The sequence below is a fragment of the Anabrus simplex genome, chromosome 2, assembly GCF_040414725.1.
Source record: "Anabrus simplex isolate iqAnaSimp1 chromosome 2, ASM4041472v1, whole genome shotgun sequence".
NCBI classification, from domain to species: Eukaryota; Metazoa; Arthropoda; class Insecta; order Orthoptera; family Tettigoniidae; genus Anabrus; species Anabrus simplex.
Window position 1 is genome coordinate 1,073,575,127 of NC_090266.1, and position 20,569 is coordinate 1,073,595,695.

Below are 20,569 nucleotides of genomic sequence, written 5' to 3' on the forward strand. Positions count from 1 at the left end.
AAAAGAATTGTAATACCACATGAGCTACAGAGAGAACTGATCTGACATACCCACAAGATAACCGGACATGCTGGCATAGACAAGGTCATAGGAACGCTAATGGAGAAATTCACGTGGGAAGGATTGCGAAAATCAGTCAGAAACATAGCAAAAACATGCGACGTGTGCCAGAAAGTAAAGCATAACAATTACGTATGCGGTCATAAACCGATCCCAATTATACCATCTAGGGCTCAGGAAATGTATGCAATAGATATTTTTGGAAAATTACCCACTGCTAGGAAGGGAAAGAAATATATACTAGTGGTTATCGACATATTCTCTAAATATATTTCATTGCAAGCCATCCAGAGAGCCAATACCAAACAAGTTATACACGGTCTCGTCAATAAGATATTTCCTGAAATAGGAAAACCTGAGAGGATTCTTACTCATAGAGGAACACAATTTACCTCAACTATGTTCCTGAGCGAATGAGAAATGAGGGCATCAAACATACGTTATGCTCAGTTCGCCACCCAGCAGCGAATCCCACAGAGAGGTATATGAAAGAGATCGCTAAATTTGGGAGAATATATTGCAGTCAACAACACTGGAAATGGATAGATATGCTAGACATTATAGCAGAAAGTTTGAATAACACCGTTAACCAGTCAATTGCCCAGATTCCTAGCGTTGCCCATAAAAATGTTCACCCACAGAGAATTTGGGATAGTATTTTTACTATGCAGCTAGAAAAGAAGCCAGATCCCCAAGAAATAACTCTAAAGATCCAACAGAGGCTCAAGGATCAATCAAAAAAACGATTAAGAAGAGTACGGAATAAGAGGTTCTATGCTCCTTTTAAGCAAGGCGAACTAGTTCTAGTCAAAACTGCTCCAATATCAAATGCACCAGCAAAAATATGTGCTAAAATTCTGCTGTTATACAATGGTCCCTACAGAATCGAGCGCGTGCTTGGAAATAATGCTTATGAAATAGTAAGCTTAAATGGAAAATACCGTAACATACACAATGCATGCAACATCAAGCTATACTTTCAAGAAAATTAGCCTATGAAATCAGAACTTAAGAAACAACAAAGCCCAGAACCAAATAAGCGACGTACCATTATAAAATGTGTCTGGAGGAATGATTAAATATCTTTATTAGGACTGGAAGGAATAAAGAAAATCAGCTGTTGTGTACGCGGTCATGGGAGAAGTAAACAGACTAGTACAACAACAAAGACAGAATCGATATCAACCAGCGGATATTTGATAATCGAATGGCCAGTATCGGAATGGCAAAGAATATATACGAGATGCAAAGTCACATTTGAGATTAAAGTTATCAATGAGAAAATATGTCGTGACCAATATATTTTCTTTGTGACGGGGGATAAAATGTGCCCGTTCGCATCTCGTAGACCATTCACAAAATGGCGGCGTAGGAAGGTATGGCCCATGCGATCTATTGAAGGCAATGAACTTCTCATTAATACGGTATATAGAAGACCATGCACGTCACGGAACAGACCAAGTTGGAAGACACTACAGGACAGTAGAGGCTCAATTGGATTGTTTTATTAAAAAATACAGCAGCGGAGTAATTGTTATAAAAAAACTACACACTCTAAAAAATTCAACGGCAGAGGAAGGACGCAAGAACAAGCAAAGCTTACATCTGAAGATTATCCTAAACCTTTGAAGAAGATATTGAATATTTTATAATTGACATTCAAATCAGACAAAATAATTCACCGGCGTATATTATAAAAGAGACGAGATGTAAAAAGTACGGTGAGATATAATTAACTTGGATCCGGTGAGCAACCATTCTGCGATTGGCGAAGAAGGACTCACTATATTAGTGGACCGATAATTTCGTACGGGAAGAAAATCACCCCTGTTGTTATAAATTAATACACATATACGGAGAATTTATTTCCAATTAAAGAAAATTTCGTCGTTAAGAAGAACAATAAAACAATGGAATATATTATGACTGATGTCTCCGCAGAAGGAATTTTCTATATTGTCTGCAGATTTGGAATGATGACTGCTTGCTAAATCTACATGATGGACTGAACTGGAGATAGGCACCGGCAAACCAGATGACCAGCTGTGGAGGAATGGACCGGCAGACCAGATGACCAGCCGAGGAGGATAGGCAGCGGCCAATCTGATGACCAGCCGATGACCGGGAAGATGATGTCCAACATGAGATCCAGATCCTAACAGAGAGTCGAACCACAACCAAGGAATGGAGCGACAACCAGACCAAACATAACATCTAACGAGCTAAGTCTTTACATTTTCTAGTAGAGTAGTTTCTTACAATCTACACCCTCACTCTAACTTCGGCATGTGCTGATTAATTGGTGATAGTTATGAATTAATTAAGAACGTGTGTGAATCATAAAGTGAAGTGTGAGATATTTAAGGCTATAAGATAAGATGGCAGTGTAGAATTAGAGTGGTAATATATCATATACAGGCTACCGCACTTGCACGCAAATAGTAGAAACTAGCATGTGTAAATGAAAGAAGTGTTACTTGTGAAGATCTAATAGCAATGAGTCTATACAACTAGTGAAACTTCGATTAATCTCGTATTAATTGTACAATGATTACGTTGCGATTTTACCTGCGCAACAGAGATGAATATAGTTAAGTTACGTATTCCTCTCTTTATAGAAAGAGGGCATTGAACTCCAATTGCTTTTAAAAGATAAGAGGTTATAAAAATGCGTTTATAATATGGCAATTCTAAAATGTTTGGCATATAGTTTTAAGAGTAATCGGCGATATGCGTACGGTAATAAGTGTGCCAGTGGTGTGATAATAGATATTGGAATGGTATTAAAATATGGTTATTTCTCAGAGTATATTAAGGAATATTTGAAATGCAGATGTTTGTTTATGTGCTGCGGTATGAGAAAGAATTGCTATTTGCCGAGGAAACGTTGCGTTAGATTTACATGAGGTGAGTTCTGTGTCACATGGAAGAGTATGTCAAATGAGTGCACATCGCGCAGATGACACATTTTAAGGTAAGATCGACATGTATTATGGTAGAATTGTGAATCGTGACAGTTTTTATCTGACTTTGGTAAATGATATGTAGCGAATACGAGAGAATTCTTTAACATACGGTTTAACTAGGCTCATGACTAAGTACACACGTGATATTCTTTGGTGCGGTGACATTTCAATATAATACGTATTAATTTCATTCTGTACTGACCATATGAGTTGAGTAGCTCGTACACTTGAGAGATATTGAGTAATATGAGATAGCTAAAGCACATTGAGCCGTTGGTGGAGGAGTGTGTGGATCGGAAACTACCTAAACAGTTAGATAGATGTTTTATTTCTTTTTAATGCAGAGATCATTTGAGTTCAAGTGTTTAAATAACATAATGAATAGGAAAATGGTTAGGTAGGAGCCATATGTCGTATGGTCTAGGGAGGTATTGTCTTGGCCCGTGAGTTGTTATTTATGAGTATTCAAGATGAAGGACCAAATAATCAGAGTTCAGATTTATGAAGGAAAATTTTGAGAGCAGTTTACTATTTCACACTCACGCAAGAGTTCAATTGGGAGACATATAAGCAAAGACATGATCAGGTTGATATTCGCAATCTGACTTTATCCCATTTAATTTCTATTACGCTTCAATTTAGCAAACCATCTGTTTTTATTACAGTGAATTGACTTAAATGAGGTGAGAATAATTAATATAATTATCGTGACTGTATTCACAACAAGTATTTATACGTAGGCCGTAATTGATCAGTGATCTGTCGAATAATTAGGATAAATTAAAGTCACTTCGGAACATGGTTACGAATATAGAAGTAAATAACCGATATGAACTTGAACATTGAATGAGAATGAGTGTAAATAATTTAAAGATCATAATTATTTTACTTTTATTTGAGCCAGCGCTGACTCTTACCCATTATACATAAATGATATTAAGATTATACTACCCAGAATTCACATTAACTTTCATTGAACATTATTTAATCCAATAAATTTTATTATATTATTCTTTTAGGATCCATACTCAAGCGGTTAGGTTTCCCCATGATACGTGTCTCAGCGGTTTCGAGTCTCTTCCGAAACCACGTAAAAAACAAACACATATAAAATCTCAGATTTTATGAGCGATAGACAGAATACCCTGAGAAGAAACCGAGTTACCGGGAGGACATTGCGCTGACCGCACGACAGCGGGTGCAGTATTATAATGAAATTTATAATTGAATGCTTAACGTTTTATATATAATCCGCCGAAATTCGCGCTCTAACTCTATTTCTGAGAGAATCAGCCAAAATTCGTGATCTGACTCGTTCTCTGAGAGATTACGGCAAAGTTCCTCCCATTTTTCAATCTTTCTTTCCATCAATCGATTTCGTACTTCCCGGGCTAGGTCCAGGTATTTCACTCGGCCAGTTGGGTCCCTAAATCTTTGCCATCTTTTCCTATAAGTATTTTAATATGGATCAAATCCTTGAGGAGATCCGGCGTGGTGTCGTCTTCGGTGCCTTGGCGGTACTGAACCCGCGGCCGGACTGCAATCGTAGTCATTACCCAGCCAGGACCCGTTTCCAGCGCGGTCCGCACATTTTGACGATGATCCAGAACATTATTATTATTATTAGGGTGGTTATATTAGTTGAATTTAGGTTATAGTCTGGAACCCACAGCAAGACGCAAGACTGCTACTTGGCGGTAAATTACATCCTCTACCATTGTCATTGCTGACCAAGTGACCAGCATCATCGTCGCGCGTAGGCAAGTGCACGAAATTTCTGGCGACACGAATGATATACTTCCGTGAATTATTGACCTTATTATAGAGGTGAACAATTGCACGGTCAATATCATTCATATCGTTTATTTCAAATGTGTTCAAATTTTTATTTATATGCCAGGAGAATCTACTGTAATTCAACTTTATGTACTCCAAAGGAAAAGATGGTTCTTGAAAACAAACCCAGGAAAGATTAAAAATGATCAGAATAAGTACATTATGAACAGCAAAATCAACTGGTCTCAACTCCTTTTTCACCCCACTGACGTTAAGTTGATTTACACCCCCACCCCCCAAAAGAACACTGATAAGCCTTTAGCAAGATGAGACTTCATGATCACTATAGTTAGGGGATTGCTAAATGGACAGTTCCCAATTCCAGTTGTGAGGCCAACAGGTCATGCAGGAGGCCCCTCTCATGCTCTCGAAATATTGCCACAGAATAACAATCGCCTATGTGTTGTGTGCTTGAAAGTAAAGAAGAAGAAGGAGAAGAAGTCTACATTCTGGTGTCGAGGATGGAATGGTGGTATTCACCAGGGGTGTTACAAACTAGTGTACTTCTGGAGGCTTCACAATCATGGAGTAAAAAGAAAGACCCACCCAAGTGACTCTGAGTGAACTGTACAAGTGGTAGCATACAATTGTTGTATAATTTTTCCAGCTAAGAACAGTATTATAAACTACATACTGGTACGCAAATATTTACTATGAACTGATGCTTCTTTTGTATATGTAATTTTTTTTAATTTACCTAAATATAAACATTTTATATATAGCAAAACTTTTGCGAAAATAAATAATATAAACAAATTCAACATATTTTTGGTCTTACACTTTGTGGATGATAAATAACAGCTTTAGTATCATCATCATCTTATTCCTTGTACTTTTGAGGATAAAAGGGTGTGCTGTTTATGTATGTATAACAAGTCAACGATTTTTAACACAATTTATACTAAGAGTCTGCAACACCGGTAAAATATCGCTGCCATTACAGGATAAATGACCGCCACTTCGAGGGTTAATAATGTAAATGTAATGTTATTTGTTTTACGTCCCATTAACTACCCTTTTACGGTTTTTGGAGACGCCGAGGTGCCGGAATTTAGTCCCGCAGGAGTTCTTTTACGTGCCAGTAAATCTACCGACATGAGGCTGACGTATTTGAGCACCTTCAAATACCACCGGACTGAGCCAGGATCGAACCTGCCAAGTTGGGGTCAGAAGGCCAGCGCCTTAACCGTCTGAGCCACTCAGCCCGGCCTTACAGGTATTAAAATAATGTTGTTACAAAGAACAACTTATGAAAATAATAGTCTACATATTAATGATGATGCTTGTTGTTTAAAGGGGCCTAACATTTAAGGTCATCAGCCCCGTCTACATAATAATAGGCTATTAAAGTAAATATATTCCTGGGAGAGGGTTTATGGGTCCCTGGAGAAGAAATTTGTTAATTTTGTTTTTTGCAATTTGTTATACATTGCACAGACACAGATGGGTCTTATGGCGATGATGGGATAGTAAAGGGCTAGGAGTGGGAAGGAAGCGACCACGAATTTAACTAAGGTACAGCCCCAGAATTTGACCTGTGACCATATAGGAAACCACTGAAAGCCATCTTCAGGGCTGCCAATAGTGGGGTTCAAACCCACTACTTTTCGAATGCAAACTGATAGCTACGTGACCCAAACCATGCAGCCACTTGCTCAGTCATTAAATTTTACCCGATGCTTGATAGGTTACACTTTCCTAGCTAGTTCACATTTTTAGGAAGACAAAAGTCTTGCAAAAATGGTGTGAAATGATACCTTAAGAATATAAGAATAGAGATCCTTCCTTATGTTTGCCAGCGACCCACCAGCCCCCCCCCCCAAGAAATATGCCTTCTTATATAGAAAAACTAGCTGATGTACCCGTGCTTCGCTATGGAATTCTACATTGCATACAGAATTCTAGGTTAGGTTGTGTACATTGTGAGCAAGATTGTATTAAATTGTATAGCTCTTAACGTTACCCTAGAAACGCGACGGGAAGTCACCAAACATCTTTTCTCTTATGAAGACTGAGTTAGGGAATTTTCACTGTAATGGTAGACCCAATTGCATGCCATCAGTCACAATCAGGTTGGGATGTTTTCATTATAATGCCTTTTTACATCCTCAGAAAGACTGTCTTAGTGGTTTTCCCAACTGAAATGAACATACATTACAATGACGTCAGTAGGAATGACGCGATTAAAACAATGCTTTCATATTATGAAATACTCGTTCAAATGCAACACCACACATTTTCTCACTTTTAATGAACAGGACTACGCTGCGATCTAACAGTCCAAAGTTCCAGAGCTGGAATGACAAAGCCGCAGACAGCCGTGATCCATGAACACTCTTCGGCTTTCTTCGGCGGGGAGAGTGTCGAATAGTGGAGACTCCCAGGGCTAAAAACTATGCCCAATTACCAATCTGTTTCCTAGGACTACCCGATGAGTCGAAAAATATAAATTCACTACACTGGCGGTGGAAAAACCTATCTGACTTGAAGGCAAATTTTTTCCTCCAAGCCAGAGGAGAAACCCCCTCTTCACTGCTAATTTGGAATAAATTGAATGTAGAATTTAATAAAAGTGAAGAGAGAGAAGCTTTTCTTAAGAAACAGCTCTTTTCAGGGCTGAATTTTGAGTTATTTAGTGAATATTGCAATGCTATAATTTGGAAATGGCCTAAATTGTTATTCTAGACCAGGCCATACTACTACTACTACTACTACTACTACTACTACTACTACTACTACTACCACCACCACCAAGTAAGGCTCTGCCTTAAGTATGCACACTCCACAATCAAAACAGCGCGTCAGAGTAGGGATCGAATAGCTGAAATACTATGATGAACCAGTGTGTTACGTACCAGCTGTATCAGAAAATGAATGAACCAGAGGAATGGCATGCTAAAGAAGAAAGTTTCCTAACTCCCCGGCTATTTCCCGCCAGTATTCAGTCAGGCTGTTATACTCGGTACGCAGCAGTAATCCCATCTATCGGAATTGAGAGGCTGCATAAGAGACAAAGAACATCACCACAAACAATGGTCAATGTAATGTTATTGTTGATCAATGTTATGCGCTTTCGATATTGTAGCCCTTCACATTCAGTTTTCTTCCGACTCTGAAATACCACTCTTGTCATAGTCGGTACGGTAAAACGGAATAAAAGATAAATGATCGGAAATTGTATTCCCTATAACTTTTAAATAGTACTTTTCGATAAGACTAATAACATTGGTATTTAAAAATTGTATTTTAGGCGCCTTCTCCTAAACTACAATTTCATCCAGGATGAATAAAATTGTTTATAGCTTAGACTGTAGTTTCTTATTTCCCGACTCTATATACCGATTTTTATTAAATTCTGTTAACCCATTTTCTCGTGGCTCGGCGTTGATATGGACTTAGCAACAAAAATACAAATTCATGAATATCTGTGTTATCATAGCCGTTGCGATAAAAATGTATAAGGCAAATGGTCGGAAATTTAATTCTATATAACTTTGGTTATGTAGTATTTATCGATACGAAAACTAATAATATAAATATTTGATAATTAAATTTTAGGCCTTCCGCTAAACTACCATTTCACTCAGCGTAAATAAAATTATAGCTTAAATTGTAATGGCTCATTCTACGACTTGGCATACCAATTTTCAATGAAGTAGGACCACTAATAATGTAAATCTTTAAAAATTAAATTTTAGGCCTTCCCCTAAACTACCATTTCACTCAACGTGAATAAAATTATTTATATCCAAGATTGTAGCGATGTATTCATTGACTTTGCATACCAATTTTTATTAAGATAGGACTACTAAAAACACCAATATTTGAAAATTAAATTTTAGGCCTTCCCCTAAACTACCATTTCTATGAGCGTGAATAAAATTATTTATGGCCTAGATTGTAGCAACTTAATCCCCGACTCTTCATACCGATTTTCATTAAATTCTCTTTGGCCCTTTTCTAGTGATGCGTGTACATACATACATACATACATACATACAGACAGACAGACAGAAATTACAGAAAAGTAAAAAGTGCATTTCCTTGTTACTGTGGACATTACCGATACAGAAATAACATTCTTTTCAAATTCTGAGCAATATACAGACAAAACTCTTATTTTATAAATCCAACACTATGACAATCTGTGATGTGCAACCATTTTCTGTATTGCTATTGGCCGCAGAGCAGTTTCTATTGCCTCGCATAGAACTCGCGTCATGTCTCGCCCACTGCTACCACATTTTCTGAAAATAATTAAACCACGGTGATCAAAAGTGACTTGTCATGGCGTGTGATGGCTGTAGTTACACTCTATGTGAAGTAAGATATAAGCCATTGTGAAGTGTGTAAGAGACATCGAATTGGAAGTCAGCGGAACTCAACTAATTTTCACATGTCAGAGACCCCGCTTTCCACCTTCGCTTACACCCAGCCCAATGGTTGTGACTAACCAAACTTAACCAATCCAGCCCAATGGTCTTGTAACTAGCCAGATCTAACCAATACAGCCCAATGGTCTTGTCACTAGCGTGAACTAAGTTCGTAAGTTGGCATCCGTGTGTAGCGCGTTGTGACATCGTGAGCCTCGCCATGGTGCATTTTAAACCCTCTTTTGTGAACTAGTTGGTAAAGATTTCCTGCTTGATGTGCTAGCCTTCCGAATCGTTCACTTAAAACACTCCTTAAACACTTAAAAGTGCAATATTCTGGCAAACTTTTCAAATTACACAGAAAATGTGTCTGGACATTTTTGTAGGAAATTTAACTCTAAATTCTGTACAAAAGCTTCCTTTTTGATACGACTAACAGTTATTTTGGCTCACGACTCTGATGGAAGGAAAAGTTCCGGGTAAGAAGGGAAGAGGAAGACCGAGGAAGAAGTATCTGGATTCCGTGATGGACAGGCTGAATTTGAAAAAAATATGTTGATCTGAAACGCTCAGCAGATGAGAGAAAAATATGGTTGCAGCGACAAGGCCTTGCCTTTAGGATATGAATGAAATGAACGGACAAACAGTGGATAGCTGTGTACTGTTCCAAATCCGATGAAGGGAAACGCACAGCTCGAAGAAGACCGGTAGCGTATGTCGAAGAGATAGAAAAAGAACAGCATTTTTTCCTGGAGAACTCCAAGAGTTGGAAAGAACACATGGACATTTCTGTAGACAATTTAATTTTAAATCCCAGCCTGCCTAAAATGGTCTCTTTTTTTTTAATACGATAAACAGTTTACCCATTTTAGTGGTTAATATCGGAGAAAGCATGCACCAAAACGAAGAAAGGTTTTTTTTTTCTTGAAAGAGTGCTAGTTATTATACCAACATAAATGGTCCGTTATTGGACATTGCTAGTACTAGTTGGAAACAAAATGCATACAAACTTGTTTGTAGAAGATTAATTCTGAGTAGATATGGTAAGCTCCCTTTCTAGATAAGAGTAACAGTCCAGGCAAAGAACTCGCTTCTAACATGTTGACTGCCAGGACACACAATGCTAGAAATGTCCTGGTAGCCCCAGCTTTCTTTCTACTGTGCTTTCACTAGCAAATTGATATATTTCTTGAACATGCATTCCTCTAAATTATTCCTTATGTACTGTTTGCCAAATGCTCATTGGTAATTTTACAATGTTGTCAATTTAGAAAATGCAAATACGCTCATTTTTTTGCTAAATTTGTTGTGCTAAGCATCAGGTGTCAACTCAGAGAAATAGGTATGGGTGCAAGGATTTAGAAGGAATCAGTGTGACCTACTGATACGGTAAGCATAAACATAGAGTGGTACTAGAAGTTATTAAAATATAGGCTTTTTATACACCTTATTCAATACACAATTTTGTTAACTCTAAAATTAACATATACATAGTGTAAAGCATTAACATGTTTTGATCCTTTGGATCATCAGTACATAAAAATGTTATAAAACTATTAAAATATGAAGACATTTGTGTGAAAAGTTTCTTTTATGAGTTATATTCTCCCATTGTGATCTTTTGTGGAAAAGTTCTTCCGTGCATCTCGTCATTATGTGTAAATATTGTTATAAAGTTCTTAGTTTTTGTAGACAAATAATAGAATTTTGTTGAATCTTGGGCCTGTTGGTCTTAGTATAGTTGAATCGGACCAAGGTTGATGTTGTGGATCTTAATCTCTAACAGGTATAAAATCGTGGTTCCATGGAGTGATGTGTTGTAATGCAGCTGGTCTTGTAATATGTCAATATGGATCAAAGGTGATTTTTATCATTTGTAAAGTACTAGAAGCTTGCGTTGCTTGATGGTACTCATTTTAGCAAACAAACTGTGCCACGATTTGTTTACTAATGCTTAACACTACAATCCCAAGCCACTCATTGTTCTATCGTAAGATTGTGGAGTGATAGTACCATGTTTCACCTATTCTCAAGGCAAACGTACAGACCACGACAACCTACATTAACTCAAGTATTGTAGATCTAATAAAAAGTGTGATTTATTTTCTATGTTGAAATTTCACTAGCAAATTGATATATTTCTTGAACATGTATTCCTCTAAATCAGGGCCTCTCAAACGCCCAAACTCTCACGCGTGCAGAGCGAGGTGCATAGGCTCTGTGCACTGTGCATCGGTACGCTTCGCCTCAACTCGGCTTGACTCGGATGGTGTAGTGTGCTGAGAGCGACGAAGCGTTTGGTGGTAGACGACGTGTTTATCAGTGAAATAGATAAGCGCACGACAACTACATAATAATGGAGCAACCTGTTTCGAAGAAAGCAAAGACTTCCGAAAGTCCATTTCAATCGAACTGGGATCTTTCGTATTTTCTTTGTCTGTCGTGACGATAACGCCAAATGCTTAATCTGTGGGACGATAATTACGTGCGTAAAAAAATCGTCTACTGAAAGACACTACAACAGACTACATTCGGAAAATTATTGCGAAATCATAGGACACGTGAGAGAGAAAGAATTAAGGAAGTTGAAACACCTTGAAGAAGAACATTCTATATCCACAAATGAGGTTTGTTCCAGTACTGTAGCATTTTCATTTTGGTTACGGGTTCTGCTTTTTTAAAATTATGTTTACATTCCTCTCAAACATGTATGTGTATTTCTAATTCACTTTTTTTTTTAAGTTTTTAATAACACTGGTAACCTTGTCCCATACAACTGAGCGTCTCCGCTCACCACACGTAAACATTTCGCAGTGGGGGAGAAACAGCAGTGAAGGTGAGGAACGCGGAGACAGGCCGAACGGGTGAGACAGGTGTAGGGAGAGAGGAGTGGAGGGGTCTGCACTCTGGTCAACCAAGCGAAGTCGTCTTTTGCACCGTGCACAGTGCATGCACCACGCGCATGCACCCTGAGAGGCCCTGCTCTAAATTATTCCTTATGTACTGTTTGCCAAATGCTCATTGGTAATTTTACAATGCTGTCAATTTAGAAAATGCAAATACGCTCATTTTTTTGCTAAATTTGTTGTGCTAAGCATCAGGTATCAACTCAGAGAAATAGGTATGGGTGCAAGGATTTAGAAGGAATCAGTGTGACCTACTGATACGGTAAGCATAAACATAGAGTGAAAATGGTAAACAACAGAAAACCATTAAGAGATTTCCCAAAAGTAGGACTCAAACCCACTACCTATCTTCGAAATCCCTAGCTTGTGAGTTAGCTAACCCGGCACACCATAGAGCACGGCTAAACTGGTAGAACAAATACACATGTAGGACACTACTAAGTTGGAAACCAAGCACGCACGATTTGCTGCGAGGCCACAGCAGTGTGCTAACATAGCGAAGTCAACAGCCCAACAGACTGCCGGCCCAGCAGGAAAAATCATTCAAAACACCTATCAGCAGTACTTTGTACCCCTATGGCCTAACGAGAAACTCACTCGGTGATACAACATACCACTCCGGCAGCCAACGTGTTAAGGGACCTGGGCGCACAATTTCTCCAGCTTGCTCTGTTTTATTTTAAACTACCTGTTCTTCATGCAAGCCAGAATAATAATAAAAATACATTAATAATCTAGAAGAAGTAAGCTTTCCAATGGTGAAAGAATTTCTGAAATCATTTGAGTGGTTCTTAGCCTCTACAAACTTTTCCTATAATATAGGTACCGGTATAGATAATGACACTACAACACTAAACACATCAACCTTTCTTTTTGCAACTTGCTTAACGTCGCACTAATACATCGAAGGTTTTTTAGGGACGGGAGGATGGGAAAGAGCTAGGATTGGTAAGAGAGGGGAAACCACGGAAAACCAACTTCAGGGCTGCCGACGGTGTTATTCAAACCCACCATCTCCCGAATGCAAGCTCACAGCAACATGACCCGAACCGCACGGCCAACTCGCTCGGTGAACACAACTTATAAGACTGCAGGGAGATAGAATTGATTACTTCAAAAAATGCTTCATATTGCTAAGATAGCCTACAGCTTTTAATTTCGTGGACATAGGTAAACTTAAAATGTTTTGAAACCCTAAAATGTAAGTCTTGGTCGCCAATCATAGCTCCGAAATAGTTTTTCGCTTCGAGAAAAAAAAAAATCACATAACAATCATGTGCATTTTTACAACAATTAACGTGCTTTTAAGCCCAGTCACATACAAATATGTTCTGGCAAGCCTGGGCCCTACTCGTTCTCAACCTCGAAAAAATATTTCCATCATTTAGGTTATAAGATACTCTTCAGCCAAAATGCACCAAGTTTTAAATATTCATGCAGTAACATCCACCGTGTGAATTTCTTGAACAATGCTCGTAGTTATATATATTACCATGCCAAATATCGGACGGTCGGAAGATATAAATCTCTAAACTTGCACTAATAGTACAACATGAAACCGAACACTGGAAGTCAAGCTCAAAAATTTTCAAATACATCTACCAAAGGAATTGATATAGCAGCCACGTATACGTTCAGTAACAAATACCACGCTTACCGCATTCATTTGTACCGCACCTTCCAAATATTAAACATACAAAGCTCAGTCGGAAACAGTAATTATGTCAACTTTCAGCCACTACAAAATCCTAAGTTTGCTTCTGTGTACACTGCTTGCTACTCGGAATAAGCGACATTTCAAATTCTCGACCAATCATAACGAACACTTTATAACTTCCCTGAGAAAACACAAAGCGGGAATTTAGGTTTTAATTTGTTGGTCAAATTCTGTAAAGGTAAATAACTCAGGATTGCTGCCAGCGAAGTGTATGTCCTAATAGCATTCAAGGCGTCTAGAAACAAAACCGAAAGTGCCCAATCAACCCAAATTTGCAGGAGAGGCTGATTTGTTAGATCTCCAAAATTAGAGGTGATACATGTATGTTTTTTTGTTTTGTTTTTTTCCAAATACAATCTTTCTACTCTTAAACATTTTTAAAAGCAACATAACCTAATATCTACCATAAACTTTGAGCACTGACATTTTTAAAATTGGAGATTGACAGATTTGCAACTAATGGGTGGATATTTTCACTTCTTCATCAAACATTCTTAGGAGATTACCTCAATTGCAAGTGAAAGAACAGCAAATAATGATCAAATGAGAGATAAGTATAAATTAACTGTGTTTAATCACATAAATATAACATTTAAAACAAGAAATCGTCTGTTTCTACAAAAATGTTCCCTCCCTCAATGTATCCTTCCTCATTGCCAGTCACATCTTTCCAAACATTTCCAGCAAATGTGTGCAAAACTGGAAGCAGTCAAACGTTATCCACTGATCGCCGTAATGTTTGCTCAACAATCAATTTTCAATTCATCACTACTGATCTGTATTTAGGGCAGTCGCCCAGGTGGCAGATTCCTTATCAGTTGTTTTCCTACTTTTCTTAAATTGGAAATTTATTGAAAATCTCCCTTGGTAAGTTATTCCAATCCCTAACTTCCCTACCTATAAACAAATAGTTGCCCCAATTCGCCGTATTGAATTCCAGATTTTACATCATATTGTGATCTTTCCTTCTTTCAAAGAAACCACTCTAACATATTCATCTACTGATGTCATTCCACGCCATCTCTCCTCTTACAGCTCGGAACATACCACTTACTGTAGTAGAGCAGCTCGTATCCTTTCTCTCAAGTCTTCCCAGCCCGAACTTTGCAACATTTTTGTAACGTTACTCTTTTGTCGAAAATCACCCAGAACATATCGAGCTGCTTCTCATTGGAATTTTCCAGTTCTTGAATCAAGTATTACTGGTGAGGGTCCCATACACTGGAACCATCCTCTACTTGGGGTCATACCACAGACTTACGTGCCCTCTCCTTTACTTCCTTACTACAACCCCCTAAATATCCTCATAACCATGTACAGAGATCTGAACCCTTTATTAACAATCATATTTATGTGATCGCCCCAATGAAGATCTTTCCTTATATTAACATCTCGGTACTTACATGCTTGTGATGGTGATGCTTGTTGTTTTTAAGGGGCCTTACATCGCAGGTCATCGGCCCAAGGTACTTACAATGATCCTCAAAAGGAACTTTCACCCCATCAACGCAGTAATTAAAAATGAGAGGACTTTTCTATTTGTGAAACTCACAACCTGACTTTTAACCCCATTTATCATAATACCAATGCCTACTGTCCATCTCACAAAATTATCGAGGTCATTTTGCTTTTGCTCAGAATCTTGTAACCTATTTATAACTCCGTAGAGAATAACATCATCTGCAAACAGCCTTATCTCTGATATCACTTCTTTACACATATCAATGATATATATAAGAAAACATAAAGGTCCAATAATACTGCCTTGAGGAATACCCCTCTAAATTATTACAGGATCAGAAAAAGCTTCGCCTACTCTAATTCTCTGAGTTCTCTTTTCTAGAAATATAGCCACCCATTCAGTCACTCTTTTTATAGCCCAATTGTACTCATTTTTCCCAGTAGTTTCCCATGATCAACCCTATCAAAAGCTTTACATACGTCAATCGCAATACAGACCATTTGACCTCTTGAATCCAGGATATCTGCTATAGCTTGTTGGAATCCTACAAGTTTAGCTTCAGTGGAATAACATTTCCTAGACCAAACTGCCTTCTGTCAAACCCGTTATTAATTTCGCAAACATGTCTAATATAATCAGAAAGAATGCTTTCCCAAAGCTTACATGCAATGCATGTCAAACTGACTGGCCTGTAATTTTCAGCTTTATGACTATCACCCTTTCCTTTATACACAGGGGCTACTATAGCAACTCTCAATTTATTTGGTATAGCTCCTTCATGCAAACAATAATCAAATAAGCACTTCAGATATGGTACTATATCAATACCAATTGCTTTTAGCATATCACCAGAAATCTTATCAATTACAGCCGCTTTTCTAGTTTCAAATTTTGTATCTTACTGTCAATGTCATTGTTATCAAAGGTAAATTTTAATACTCCTTTAGTATTAGTCACGTCCTCTATCTGGACATTATCCTTGTAATCAACAATCTTTACATACTGCTGACTGAATACTTCTGCCTTTTGAAGATCCTTGCATACACACTCCACTTGTTCATTAAAGATCCCAGGAATGCCCTTCTTGGAACCTGTTTCTGCCTTAAAATACCTATACATACCCCTCCATTTGTCACTAAAATTTGTATGACCACAAATTATGCTTGCTATCATGTAATCTTCAGCTGACTTCTTTGCTAGATTCAACTTCCTTGTAAGTTCCTTCAAATACTCCTTACTTGCACAGCCATTTCTAACTCGATTTCTTTCCAATCTGCGCATCCTTTTTAGACTCTTTACTTCTCTGTTATAATACAGTGGATCTTTACCATTCTTTACCACCTTTAAAGGTACAAAACTATTTAACATTCCTCAAAAAATGCTTTAAACCAATCCCAGAGTCTGTTCATATTTTTATTTACCGTTTTCCACCGATCATATTTACGTTTTAAAAACTCCCTCATGCCTGTTTTATGAGCAATATGGTACTTCCAAATAGTACTACTTTTAAGACCTTAATTTATTTCATATTTATTTTTAACTACGACAAAAACAGCTTCGTGATCACTAATACCATCTATTACTTCGTTTCCTCTATAGAGCTCATCTGGTTTTACCAGCACCACATCCAAAATATTCTGCTCTCTAGTTGGGTCCATCACTTTCTGAATCAGCTGCCCTTCCTATATTAACTTGCCAATTGTTGTTCATGCTTCCTGTCGTTCGCATTACCTTCCCAATTGACATTTGCTAAATTGAGATCACCTGCTACAATCACATTCCTGTCCACATCGTTTCCACATAGCTGATTAATTTATCAAATAATTCTGAATCAGCGTCAGCGCCACCCTTTCCCGATATGTACACTCCAAAGACATCAAGATGCCTATTATCTTTAGAGATGAGCCTTGCACCTTTCATTCATTCATTTATTTCATTTAATTCCAACGAGCCTGCAGGCTCATACATCGGAATTGTACAGGACATTACATACTGTCGGGCACTTACACATCAAAATATAGTCTGTGTATATAAGATTTTTAGTAAATGGTTGAGCATATAAACACATACAATATATAAAATGTGTACATCATCAATATGAGGATTACAGAGAATTATTTCTGACTGTATTTACATTTACATAACATGAAAGTTGCAAAGCTACAAGAATAGATTACAGAGTATTTTCATTTACATAACATAAGAGTTGCAGAAGTACAAGAAGAGATTTCAGATTGTTTACAATTACATAACATAAAAATTGCAGACGTACAAGAATTGATTACAGAGTATTTACAGTACATATACATAACGCAGAGTTGCAGAGGTACAAGAACAGATTACAGAGTATTTACATTTACATAACATAAAAGTTGCAGAGGTACAAGAATAATTCCGGACAGTTTGCAGATTGTTTGGGAGAATGACTTAAATGACAACTGATATTTTGATTTAAACAACACTATATCTTTCCCAAAATAATGCTACACTATTTGTGTGAATTTTTCCAAAGTTGGTGCTGTTTTTACCTCCACAGGGATGTTATTAAATAACTGGATCGCAGAGAACTTCAAGCTGTTTATACCATATTTATAAGAGCGAACATTCTATAAGGCAAAGTCATTTGCGTGCCTAGTACTATATGGAAGGTTGTTAGAATTCAGAGTATATGTAGTGTTGTGGTGTATAAATTTATGTTTTATGTTATACATGAATACAGCTGTATTGAATTCTGTACTCATGCTTAGGGGTGGTATTTTAGCACTTAGGTATAGGTATTTTATTGGCGTTAAGTAGGGAAGATTAAGTATATTTCTAACAGTAATCGAAACAGACTTTCAACGTATTCGCTCGTGTTACGTACATGTAGTACGCGTTGAAGAGATGTTAAGTACAGAGTGCGGTCGTGAAAATTCAATATTCATATTTCTAACAGCTCTATTTTGTACTACCAGTAGCTCATTCAAGTCAGACTTCTTACAGCGCATCCAGATAACATTCTAATATTGCATGTAACTATGAATTAAAGAGTAGTAGATCTGTTTTAGAAGATGTTGTGGATAAGATAACTAAGTTTCTTTAAAATTCCTGTAACAGGTGTGATCTTTTAGTAAGGTATTCAACATGGTCTGTCCAGTTCAAGTTCCTATCAATCACAACCCAAGATATTTGACAGTACTAACTAGTTTTATTTCAGTATTCTACGTATATATTTTACTGTGTGGGATTTCATTCTGACCTTGATTTGTCATTTTCATATAATTAGTCTTTTGCATATTAATTGTTAATTTATTTACTTGAAACCAAAAGCACAGAGTATTGAAGTCTTCCTGCATATCTTTAACAATGGAGTCTATATTGCAACCAGTATAGAACAAGTTTGTGTCGCCTGCATACAGTGTGATACGTCTTTTCAAACGGCAAGTTGCAATGTCGTTGATGTAGACTAGAAAGAGTATCGGCCCCAATACCGACCCCTGTGGAACGCCATGGGTTACCCTAATTGCTGAGCTCCTACAGTTATTCAGCACTACATACTGTTTTCTATCAGACAGATAATTATCAAACCACTTCTAAGCAGCACCACGAACCCCTGCTCTCTCTAATTTAGCTAACAGTCTTTCATGGTCCACTGTATCAAAGGCCTACTTTAGCTACTTTTGGCTCACTAGGTAATGTACCAGATGCCAAGGATTCGTTAATGTTCTCTGTTAGCATCCCGCCTAAAGAATCCTGGAATTCTTTTAGAAAATTGGCAGTTATACCAACCTGCCCACAGCTACTCTTGTTTTTAGATTTGATATTATAGATATTCTGTTTCATCAGTTTTATATAGGTTAAACGAGTTCAAATAACTAGGAACCCCTCGTGTTTCAGTGCTCTGGGGAGGGATTGCTGAAGCCAGGGATTTAGCAATATTTGAAAAATATAAATTTAGTGATTCACATATTTCCTGACTGTCTGTAATCATCTTTTTATCTATTTCTAGAGATGTACAATTATCGCCTTTTGTTGTTTTTCTGTTATGTATGATTTCATTGATTATTTTCCATGTTTCCTTTGGGTTCTTGTTATGAATTCTACATTTTTCAGAGTAATATTTGTTTTTTAAGCTCCTTTTTAGATTTGTTACATTGTTTCTACATCTGCGATATTTCTGATTGAGACTGATGTTATTCTTTAGGATAGGATTTTTAAGTTTCGCATGTAAAATGTCATGTCGCTTAATAAGGCTGAGAAGTTCAGAAAATATCCATGGCGAGCTACCAGTTCTTTGTGTTCGATGACTTTGTGCTTTCTGTCTTTGTGTACTAAGCGGTATTTCGTCATTAAAGGAATGATATATCATGTCAATCCTACTAGTAGTGTTGTTTATGACTTTTGTGTTATGTTCCGTGATATTACTTTTTCAGGTCTATCATCTTTTCGGTCTACATTAGTTGCTTTCAGCCTTTTCAGTTCAAGCGATTGTGATGGATATTTATAATTTGGCAAAAGAAGATCAAATATTAATATATTATGGTCACTTATATAGCTACCAACATTTCATAAATAATAATATATTCCAGAATTATTTATAGACACATGATCTATTAAAGCGCTTGTGGTATCACATATTCGGGTTGGATAAACATTATTGCATTGCTTGAAATCATAGCAAGAAAGCAGGTTCATGTGTTTTCTTTTTAGTTGGTAACTAGTTAAGATATCAATATTCGTGTCACCCAAAAATAGGCATAAATTTTTATTTGTTTTACTTAGAAAATTTTCGAGGGATGCTAGAAATGGTATGACATTATTCCTATTTGGGTTATATCCTGCAATTAAATCAATACTTTTATATTTACTACTACTAAATTTATCCCTATAAATTTCAACCCATATCAGGTTATGATCAAGTTCACAATTCGTTTTCACATTTACTTTCCAACAGTGCGAAATGTAAATACCTAAGCCACCTCCAGCTTTGCCGTCTCTGTGTGAAAAGATGCTTCTATAATTTGGTATATTATAGTACTACGCCTCCTCACTTTTTATCCAGGTTTCTGTCACAACCAATATATCTACCTGGCCTATAATGTGCAAAATAATTTATATTTCCTCAAGTTTGTTTCGAATACTCCTGCTGTTTAAGTACAAGCACCTAACCGCACTGTAAGATTTTGACGGACCAGCAGAGCTGTTTCCGTCCAGGTAAGAAGCAACTTATATGAACTGCTGTTCTGTAAAACAAAATTATTTATGGAATC

At 37.2% G+C, this 20,569-nt stretch overlaps 1 protein-coding gene across 4 annotated transcripts in view; it reads right to left on the minus strand.

The window, feature by feature from the left end:
* The window catches only part of LOC136864708 (ubiquitin-conjugating enzyme E2 S), a 123,597-nt gene extending 109,673 nt beyond the window's left edge, over positions 1-13,924 (minus strand). Inside the window, exon 1 of one of the 4 annotated variants that reach the window (XM_067142035.2) lies at positions 13,799-13,924. In XM_067142035.2, coding sequence (XP_066998136.1) covers positions 13,799-13,807 — 9 coding nt within the window. In that variant the 5' untranslated portion in view covers positions 13,808-13,924. Of the gene's footprint in view, positions 1-13,633; positions 13,754-13,798 lie in introns of those variants that run through there. The other 3 variants (XM_067142038.2, XM_067142037.2, XM_067142036.2) reach the window with 3 other exon arrangements.
* Positions 13,925-20,569: the final 6,645 nt, after the last annotated feature.